Source organism: Scyliorhinus torazame, chromosome 24 (genome assembly GCF_047496885.1).
Source record: "Scyliorhinus torazame isolate Kashiwa2021f chromosome 24, sScyTor2.1, whole genome shotgun sequence".
Taxonomy (NCBI): domain Eukaryota; kingdom Metazoa; phylum Chordata; class Chondrichthyes; order Carcharhiniformes; family Scyliorhinidae; genus Scyliorhinus; species Scyliorhinus torazame.
The window spans coordinates 16,751,508-16,761,507 of NC_092730.1; the positions used below are offsets into that span (position 1 = coordinate 16,751,508).

Sequence of the window (10,000 nt, forward strand, 5' to 3'; positions counted from 1 at the left end):
ACAGAGTAAAGCTCCCTCTACACTGTCCCCATCAAACACTCCCAGGACATGTACAGCATGGGGTTAGATACAGAGTAAAGCTCCCTCTACACTGTCCCCATCAAACACTCCCAGGACAGGTACAGCATGGGGTTAGATACAGAGTAAAGCTCTCTCTACACTGTCCCCATCAAACACTCCCCGGACAGGTACAGCACGGGGTTAGATACAGAGTAAAGCTCCCTCTACACTGTCCCCATCAAACACTCCCAGGACAGGTACAGCACGGGGTTAGATACAGAGTAAAGCTCCCTCTACACTGTCCCCATCAAACACTCCCAGGACAGGTACAGCACGGGGTTAGATACAGATTAAAGCTCCCTCTACACTGTCCCCATCAAACACTCCCAGGACATGTACAGCACAGGGTTAGATACAGAGTAAAGCTCCCTCTACACTGTCCCCATCAAACACTCCCAGGACAGGTACAGCACGGGGTTAGATACAGAGTAAAGCACCCTCTACACTGTCCCCATCAAACACTCCCAGGACAGGTACAGCACGGGGTTAGATACAGAGTAAAGCTCCCTCTACACTGTCCCCATCAAACACTCCCAGGACAGGTACAGCACGGGGTTAGATACAGAGTAAAGCTCCCTCTACACTGTCCCCATCAAACACTCCCAGGACAGGTACAGCATGGGGTTAGATACAGAGTAAAGCTCCCTCTACACTGTCCCCATCAAACACTCCCAGGACAAGTACAGCACGGGGTTAGATACAGAGTAAAGCTCCCTCTACACTGTCCCCATCAAACACTCCCAGGACAGGTACAGCACGGGGTTAGATACAGAGTAAAGCTCCCTCTACACTGCCCCCATCAAACACTCCCAGGACAGGTACAGCACGGGGTTAGATACAGAGTAAAGCTCCCTCTACACTGTCCCCCATCAAACACTCCCAGGACAGGTACAGCACGGGGTTAGATACAGAGTAAAGCTCCCTCTACACTGTCCCCCATCAAACACTTCCAGGACAGGTACAGCACGGGGTTAGATACAGAGTAAAGCTCCCTCTACACTGTCCCCATCAAACACTCCCAGGACAGGTACAGCACGGGGTTAGATACAGAGTAAAGCTCCCTCTACACTGTCCCCATCAAACACTCCCAGGACAGGTACAGCACGGGGTTAGATACAGAGTAAAGCTCCCTCTACACTGTCCCCATCAAACACTCCCAGGACAGGTACAGCACGGGGTTAGATACCGAGTAAAGCTCCCTCTACACTGTCCCCATCAAACACTCCCAGGACAGGTACAGCACGGGGTTAGATACAGAGTAAAGCTCCCTCTACACTGTCCCCATCAAACACTCCCAGGGCAGGTACAGCACGGGGTTAGATACAGAGTAAAGCTCCCTCTACACTGTCCCCATCAAACACTCCCAGGACAGGTACAGCACGGGGTTAGATACAGAGTAAAGCTCCCTCTACACTGTCCCCATCAAACACTCCCAGGGCAGGTACAGCACGGGGTTAGATACAGAGTAAAGCTCCCTCTACACTGTCCCCGTCAAACACTCCCAGGACAGGTACAGCACGGGGTTAGATACAGAGTAAAGCTCCCTCTACACTGTCCCCATCAAACACTCCCAGGACAGGTACGGCACGGGGTTAGATACAGAGTAAAGCTCCCTCTACACTCTATCCAAGAGACGTTTCTCCGTACGGAGTTAGGGATTGAACACTCGGTTCCGAGCTAACTCCACTCACTCGCCTGGAAGAATCCATTTAGCTGGACGGGTGTGCAGTAGAATCGTTGCTGGGGATGTCACCTTCAGTGTTGGGGCCCCACTGTGGAGAGCAGGAGGTGTGTGAGACCACGGAGATCCCAGATTGTACCCTCTGCTGCTGACCCCCGACCCACATTCCCCCGCCTGCGCAGCGAGCTTGCTAGTTGGCCTCAGTGCCCAGGATTAACGAGAGGGGGGTATTCAAATCAGGAACTTTCCCCCTCGCCGCCGTCCTGGCGTCACACTGGCGGTTGGCATGCTTACTCGCGCAGTGGGAGGGTTGTGGGAACGGGTTCCTCTGCGATGCCCCCCACAGTGGAAGTGCCTGCCGAACCCCGATGGGGTGCGGGAAGACGGTCGCTGGTGACCGGTTAGCACCCTGCCCAATAGCTCGGAGCTCCCACATGTGAACGCCGGCTCTGATCCTGTGCTGGCTGTTTGACTGTGGGTTGCTTCACATTTGGCCGGATGCCTGTGAGGTTTATCGGCCGGGGCGGGGGGGGGGGGGGGGGGGGGGGTGATGATTCGAATTGTAATTTCTGTTTCCCCCCTCGCAGGGTCCCCAGGCCCAGAAGTGGCCCAGCCGCCGCACACTGCTGCTCTGCGGCCTGGTCCTCCTCGCCCTGCTCCTGGTTCTCGGGGGCTGGTATTTCCTCGGCTCCAAACTGGCGGGTTTGCCCGCGGCGATTTGGGCCCCCGTCGGCCTGCTGAAGATGGACTGGATTTACAGCTTGTTACCCCGGCAACAGGAGGCCTGTCAGGACCACTGCAAGTAGGCATGGCGGCGTGGGGTCAGGGGGGACAGGTCATGGGTTCAGGGGGGTGAGGGAGCACGGGGTCGGGGGGGTCGAGGTCTTGGGGTCAGGGTGGCGAGAGAGCACGGGGTCGAGGTCTTGGGGTCAGGGTGGCGGGAGAGCACGGGGTCAGGGAGGAGGGGTCAGGGAGTGGCGGGGGCAGTGGGAGGGTCAGGGGCAGGTGCACGGGGGGGGGGGGGGAGGGGTCATGGGGTCAGGGTGGCAGAGGAGGTGTGGAGGGAGGGGTCAGGCGAGTGCACATGGTCGGGGAGGGCACGGGGTCAGGGAGGAGGGGTCAGGGTGGCGGAAGAGGTCGGGGTCACCATGGTCAGCAAGGAATGGATGTGGTCAGGGGGGAGGGCACAGGGTCAGGGAGTAGGGGTCATGGGGTCAGTGAGGCGGGGCGGTGGGGTGGGGGGCACAGCGTCAGGGTGTAAACTGCACATGGTGGGGGTGAGCATGGGGTCAGGGTAGAGGGTGTGCCGAAGGTCAGAGGTGGAGGTCAGGGGGGTTGGGGGGCACAGGGTCAGGTACCGGAGGGGTGAGTTTGAAGTTCTTTATACCGCCCTGTGTCAACGCCTTTCATAACCTTTCCCCAATATATCCTGCGTGTCCCGGAGTCCAGTCCTGGCCTCTTACCCTGGGAAGAATCCCGGGATGTTTAGGACACTGAAGGCGATATACATCTGCAGAGTGCGGATATTGGAGGTGGGGGGGAGGCTGGAACGAGCCAAATCGAGGGGGGGGGGGGAGGGGGAAGCAGGATAGGGATGGGTTGAGAAGCCAGAGTGGGGTAAAGAGGCTGGGGAAGAAGGGAAGGAAAACGGGGAGAAGGAAAAGAGAACTGATTGACGGGAACGAGGAAGACCCCGGAATTGGAGGAGCGCAGAGATCTCGGAGGGTCGTAGGGGCTGGAGGAGGTTACAGAGATAGGGAGGGGTGTAGGGGCTGGAGGAGGTTACAGAGATAGGGAGGATCGTAGGTGCTGGAGGAGGTTACAGAGATAGGGAGGGTTGTAGGGGCTGGAGGAGATTACAGAGATAGGGAGGGTCGTAGGGGCTGGAGGAGGTTACAGAGATAGGGAGGGGTGTAGGGTCTGGAGGAGGTTACAGAGATAGGGAGGGGTGTAGGGGCTGGAAGAGGTTACAGAGATAGGGTTGTGGGGGCTGGAGGAGGTTACAGAGATAGGGAGGGTCGTAGGTGCTGGAGGAGGTTACAGAGATAGGGAGGGTTGTAGGGACTGGAGGTGATTACAGAGATAGGGAGGGTTGCAGGGGCTGGAGGAGGTTACAGAGATAGGTAGGGGCTGAAGGAGGTTACAGAGATAGGGAGGGTTGAAGGGGCTGGAGGAGATTACAGAGATAGGGAGGGTGGTAGGGACTGGAGGAGGTTACAGAGATAGGGAGGGTTGTAGGGTCTGGAGGAGGTTACAGAGATAGGGAGGGGGTGTAGGGGCTGGAGGAGGTTACAGAGATAGGGTTGTAGGGGCTGGAGGAGGTTACAGAGATAGGGAGGATCGTAGGTGCTGGAGGAGGTTACAGAGATAGGGAGGGTTGTAGGGACTGGAGGTGATTACAGAGATAGGGAGGTTTGCAGGGGCTGGAGGAGGTTACAGAGATGGGAGGGGGTGTAGGGGCTGGAGGAGGTTACAGCGATAGAGAGGGTTGTAGGGACAGGAGGAGGTTACAGAGATAGGGAGGGTTGTAGGGACTGGAGGAGGTTACAGGGATAGGTAGGGGCTGGAGGAGGTTACAGAGATAGGGAGGGTTGTAGGGACTGGAGGTGGTTACAGGGATAGGGAGGGTTGTAGGGGGCTGGAGGAGGTTACAGAGATAGGGTTGTAGGGGCTGGAGGAGGTTACAGAGATAGGGAGGATCGTAGGTGCTGGAGGAGGTTACAGAGATAGGGAGGGTTGTAGGGACTGGAGGTGATTACAGAGATAGGGAGGTTTGCAGGGGCTGGAGGAGGTTACAGAGATGGGAGGGGGTGTAGGGGCTGGAGGAGGTTACAGCGATAGAGAGGGTTGTAGGGACAGGAGGAGGTTACAGAGATAGGGAGGGTTGTAGGGACTGGAGGAGGTTACAGGGATAGGTAGGGGCTGGAGGAGGTTACAGAGATAGGGAGGGTTGTAGGGACTGGAGGTGGTTACAGGGATAGGGAGGGTTGTAGGGGGCAGGAGGAGGTTTCAGAGATAGGGAGGGTTGTGCGGGCTGGAGGAGGTTACAGAGATAGGGAGGGTTGTAGGGGCTGGAGGAGATTACAGAGATAGGGAGGGTCGTAGGGGCTGGAGGAGGTTACAGAGATAGGGAGGATCGTAGGTGCTGGAGGAGGTTACAGAGATGGGGAGGGTTGTAGGGACTGGAGGTGATTACAGAGATAGGGAGGTTTGCAGGGGCTGGAGGAGGTTACAGAGATGGGAGGGGGTGTAGGGGCTGGAGGAGGTTACAGCGATAGAGAGGGTTGTAGGGACAGGAGGAGGTTACAGAGATAGGGAGGGTTGTAGGGACTGGAGGAGGTTACAGGGATAGGTAGGGGCTGGAGGAGGTTACAGAGATAGGGAGGGTTGTAGGGACTGGAGGTGGTTACAGGGATAGGGAGGGTTGTAGGGGGCAGGAGGAGGTTTCAGAGATAGGGAGGGTTGTGCGGGCTGGAGGAGGTTACAGAGATAGGGAGGGTTGTAGGGGCAGGAGGAGGTTACAGAGATAGGGAGGGTTGTAGGGGCAGGAGGAGGTTACAGAGATACGGAGGGTTGTAGGGACTGGAGGAGGTTACAGAGATAGGGAGGGTTGTATGGGGCAGGAGAAGGTTACAGAGATAGGGAGGGTTGTAGGGGCTGGAGGAGGTTACAGAGATAGGGAGTGTTGTAGGGGCTGCAGGAGGTTACAGAGATAGGGAGGGTTGTAGGGACTGGAGGAGGTTACAGAGATAGGGAGTGTTGTAGGGGCTGCAGGAGGTTACAGAGATAGGGAGGGTTGTAGAGACTGGAGGAGGTTACAGAGATAGGGAGGGTTATAGGGGCTGGAGGAGGTTACAGAGATAGGCGGGGTTGGAGGAGGTTACAGAGATAGGGAGGGTTATAGGGGCTGGAGGAGGTTACAGAGATAGGGAGGGTTGTCGGGGTTGGAGGAGGTTACAGAGATAGGGAGGGTTGTAGGGACTGGAGGAGGTTACAGAGATAGGGAGGGTTATAGGGGCTGGAGGAGGTTACAGAGATAGGGAGGGTTGTCGGGGTTGGAGGAGGTTACAGAGATAGGGAGGGTTGTAGGGACTGGAGGAGGTTACAGAGATAGGGAGTGTTGTAGGGGCTGGAGGTGGTTACAGAGATAGGGAGGGTTGTAGGGACTGGAGGAGGTTACAGAGATAGGGAGGGTTGTAGGGACTGGAGGAGGTTACAGAGATAGGGAGGGTTGTCGGGGCTGGAGGAGGTTACAGAGATAGGGAGGGGTGTCGGGGCTGGAGGAGGTTACAGAGATAGGGAGTGTTGTAGGGGGCAGGAGGAGGTTACAGAGATAGGGAGGGTTGTAGGGACTGTAGGAGGTTTCAGGGATAGGGAGGGGTGTAGGGGCTGGAGGAGGTTACAGGGATAGGTAGGGGCTGGAGGAGGTTACAGAGATAGGGAGGGTTGTAGGGACTGGAGGTGGTTACAGGGATAGGGAGGGTTGTAGGGGGCTGGAGGAGGTTACAGAGATAGGGTTGTAGGGGCTGGAGGAGGTTACAGAGATAGGGAGGATCGTAGGTGCTGGAGGAGGTTACAGAGATAGGGAGGGTTGTAGGGACTGGAGGTGATTACAGAGATAGGGAGGTTTGCAGGGGCTGGAGGAGGTTACAGAGATGGGAGGGGGTGTAGGGGTTGGAGGAGGTTACAGCGATAGAGAGGGTTGTAGGGACAGGAGGAGGTTACAGAGATAGGGAGGGTTGTAGGGACTGGAGGAGGTTACAGGGATAGGTAGGGGCTGGAGGAGGTTACAGAGATAGGGAGGGTTGTAGGGACTGGAGGTGGTTACAGGGATAGGGAGGGTTGTAGGGGGCAGGAGGAGGTTTCAGAGATAGGGAGGGTTGTGCGGGCTGGAGGAGGTTACAGAGATAGGGAGGGTTGTAGGGGCTGGAGGAGATTACAGAGATAGGGAGGGTCGTAGGGGCTGGAGGAGGTTACAGAGATAGGGAGGATCGTAGGTGCTGGAGGAGGTTACAGAGATAGGGAGGGTTGTAGGGACTGGAGGTGATTACAGAGATAGGGAGGTTTGCAGGGGCTGGAGGAGGTTACAGAGATGGGAGGGGGTGTAGGGGCTGGAGGAGGTTACAGCGATAGAGAGGGTTGTAGGGACAGGAGGAGGTTACAGAGATAGGGAGGGTTGTAGGGACTGGAGGAGGTTACAGGGATAGGTAGGGGCTGGAGGAGGTTACAGAGATAGGGAGGGTTGTAGGGACTGGAGGTGGTTACAGGGATAGGGAGGGTTGTAGGGGGCAGGAGGAGGTTTCAGAGATAGGGAGGGTTGTGCGGGCTGGAGGAGGTTACAGAGATAGGGAGGGTTGTAGGGGCAGGAGGAGGTTACAGAGATAGGGAGGGTTGTAGGGGCAGGAGGAGGTTACAGAGATACGGAGGGTTGTAGGGACTGGAGGAGGTTACAGAGATGGGGAGGGTTGTATGGGGCAGGAGAAGGTTACAGAGATAGGGAGGGTTGTAGGGGCTGGAGGAGGTTACAGAGATAGGGAGTGTTGTAGGGGCTGCAGGAGGTTACAGAGATAGGGAGGGTTGTAGGGACTGGAGGAGGTTACAGAGATAGGGAGTGTTGTAGGGGCTGCAGGAGGTTACAGAGATAGGGAGGGTTGTAGGGACTGGAGGAGGTTACAGAGATAGGGAGGGTTATAGGGGCTGGAGGAGGTTACAGAGATAGGCGGGGTTGGAGGAGGTTACAGAGATAGGGAGGGTTGTAGGGGCTGGAGGAGGTTACAGAGATAGGGAGGGTTATAGGGGCTGGAGGAGGTTACAGAGATAGGGAGGGTTGTCGGGGTTGGAGGAGGTTACAGAGATAGGGAGGGTTGTAGGGACTGGAGGAGGTTACAGAGATAGGGAGGGTTATAGGGGCTGGAGGAGGTTACAGAGATAGGGAGGGTTGTCGGGGTTGGAGGAGGTTACAGAGATAGGGAGGGTTGTAGGGACTGGAGGAGGTTACAGAGATAGGGAGTGTTGTAGGGGCTGGAGGTGGTTACAGAGATAGGGAGGGTTGTAGGGACTGGAGGAGGTTACAGAGATAGGGAGGGTTGTAGGGACTGGAGGAGGTTACAGAGATAGGGAGGGTTGTCGGGGCTGGAGGAGGTTACAGAGATAGGGAGGGGTGTCGGGGCTGGAGGAGGTTACAGAGATAGGGAGTGTTGTAGGGGGCAGGAGGAGGTTACAGAGATAGGGAGGGTTGTAGGGACTGTAGGAGGTTTCAGGGATAGGGAGGGGTGTAGGGGCTGGAGGAGGTTACAGAGATAGGGAGGGTTGTAGGGACTGGAGGAGGTTACAGAGATAGGGAGGGTAGTCGGGGCTGGAGGTGGTTACAGAGATAGGGAGGGTTGTAGGGGCAGGAGGAGGTTACAGAGATAGGGAGGGTTGTAGGGGGCAGGAGGAGGTTACAGAGATAGGGAGGGTTGTGGCGTTTGGAGGAGGTTACAGAGATAGGGAGGGTTGTAGGGACTGTAGGAGGTTTCAGGGATAGGGAGGGTTGTGGGGGCTGGAGGAGGTTACAGAGATAGGGAGGGTTGTCGGGGCTGGAGGAGGTTACAGAGATAGGGAGGGTTGTAGGGGCTGGAGGAGGTTACCGAGAGCGACAGGGGGAGCTTTGGAGGAGGTGAAGTTTATGTTGGTTGGGAATTGGCCTGGAGACCCTCGGAACGCTGGTGCCCGAAGGGTCTCGGGGAAACTCTCTGTGTCGTTAATCCCGTGGGAAATGCTGGTGTTTTTTTAAAATTGCAGATTGACACTGGTGGAGAGCATTCCGGTTGGACTGGTGTATCCGAAGGGTGTCCCTCACCATGTGTCCATTTACCAGGGCTGGATGGACCTGCTGCAGGAGGCCAAAGAGACCGTGGACATCGCAGCATTTTACTTTACACTCCGGAGTGCAGACATGGGCCTCGCGGACCCGACAGCCTCTCAGGTGACCTGTCCGTGCCAACTCGAATTCCCAATCCTTGCCTGTGTCGCACATACTTCCCATAATGCATTCCCTGTCGCACCCCTATCCTCACCGCCCCACCGTGTTCCACGTTTCGTACACACCCGTCACACGCCACTTGTCACATATCAGTACCATATTTAATTCCAGGTACACTGGGAGGTCGTAGCGCTGTGGTAATGTCCGTGGACTAGTAATCCCGATGACCTTTCGCAGCAGCGCCTTATTCCCACGAAAGAATAAGACAATTTACAGAGTTTGAAAATTCCGCCCCCAGCAATTGCTCTCTGAGTGACCCTGCTCTCCTCCGACTGCGCAAACCCTAACCCTAACCACCTCGAGATTTGCCGATCGGAAGCAGTGTCCATAGAGGAGCGGGCGGGGTTGGTCAGCGGCGATGCGTTAGCGCCGTATCCCGGGGCAACGCCACGGGCGGCCAACTGACGGCTTCCCGAGCCCCGGCGCCCGTTGTAAATCCTTGGCCTTCCCGGTTTGTGCGCAGGGCGAGCAGGTCTTCCAGCGGCTGGCGGAACTGAAGTCACGGGGAATCGGCCTGAGGATCGCCGTGAACAGCCCGCAGAAGTCGGAGAACGACACGGACGATCTGGAGAGAAACGGTGAGACTGTGGATTTTGTCTTTAAATGTACGTTATTCGAAACATGCGCGTAAGACAGCAACACATTAAAAACGCGCTCCCTGTCCACAATTTGCACAACATTTCCCCTTTTCACCCTGCCGCGCGACAAACAGTTCCTCAAACATGGTCATGAACAACCCCCGGCGCATCTCGAAGCCCTCCGCTGACCCCCTCAACTCAACATTAATCTTTTCCAACCGGACAAAGTGGTACGAGCCCCCCAACCAGGCCGCCACCCCCTGGCGGGGTATCCGACTTCTAATTCAGCAAGATCCTTAGAGAGGCAAAGGCCACAGCATCGGCCCCCTTCCCCCTCCAGAAGCACTTCCGACCTTCTGCCCCACAAGGCTTAGCATCATCCCTCATATACTTCTAGGACTAGCTCCCGCTAGTGGCTCAGTATTATCAGTGTCCGATAATACCACACTTCCGACCGACACCCCCAAGATCAGCAGCATTGAGTCCGGCCTGGCCTCCAACCCCACAATCTTAGATCATCCCAAACACCGTCTCCCAGGGCCTCTCCATCTTCTCGCTACACCAGGACATGTGCGGCCCTCCCCCACACTTTTCTCACTCATACTTCTCTCACCCATCGACCCCCCCCCCGAAGAACCCACTCGCCCTCGCCCGGGT

The 10,000-nt window shown here is 56.6% G+C and overlaps 1 protein-coding gene across 1 annotated transcript in view; it reads left to right on the forward strand.

Moving 5' to 3' along the window:
- LOC140399926 (5'-3' exonuclease PLD3-like) overlaps nucleotides 1-10,000 on the forward strand; it is a 43,516-nt gene that overhangs the window by 24,055 nt on the left and 9,461 nt on the right. Inside the window, exons 5-7 of the mRNA XM_072489409.1 lie at nucleotides 2,329-2,543; nucleotides 8,525-8,708; nucleotides 9,229-9,343. Of these exons, the coding sequence (XP_072345510.1) occupies nucleotides 2,329-2,543; nucleotides 8,525-8,708; nucleotides 9,229-9,343 (514 nt within the window). The remainder of the gene's footprint in view (nucleotides 1-2,328; nucleotides 2,544-8,524; nucleotides 8,709-9,228; nucleotides 9,344-10,000) is intronic.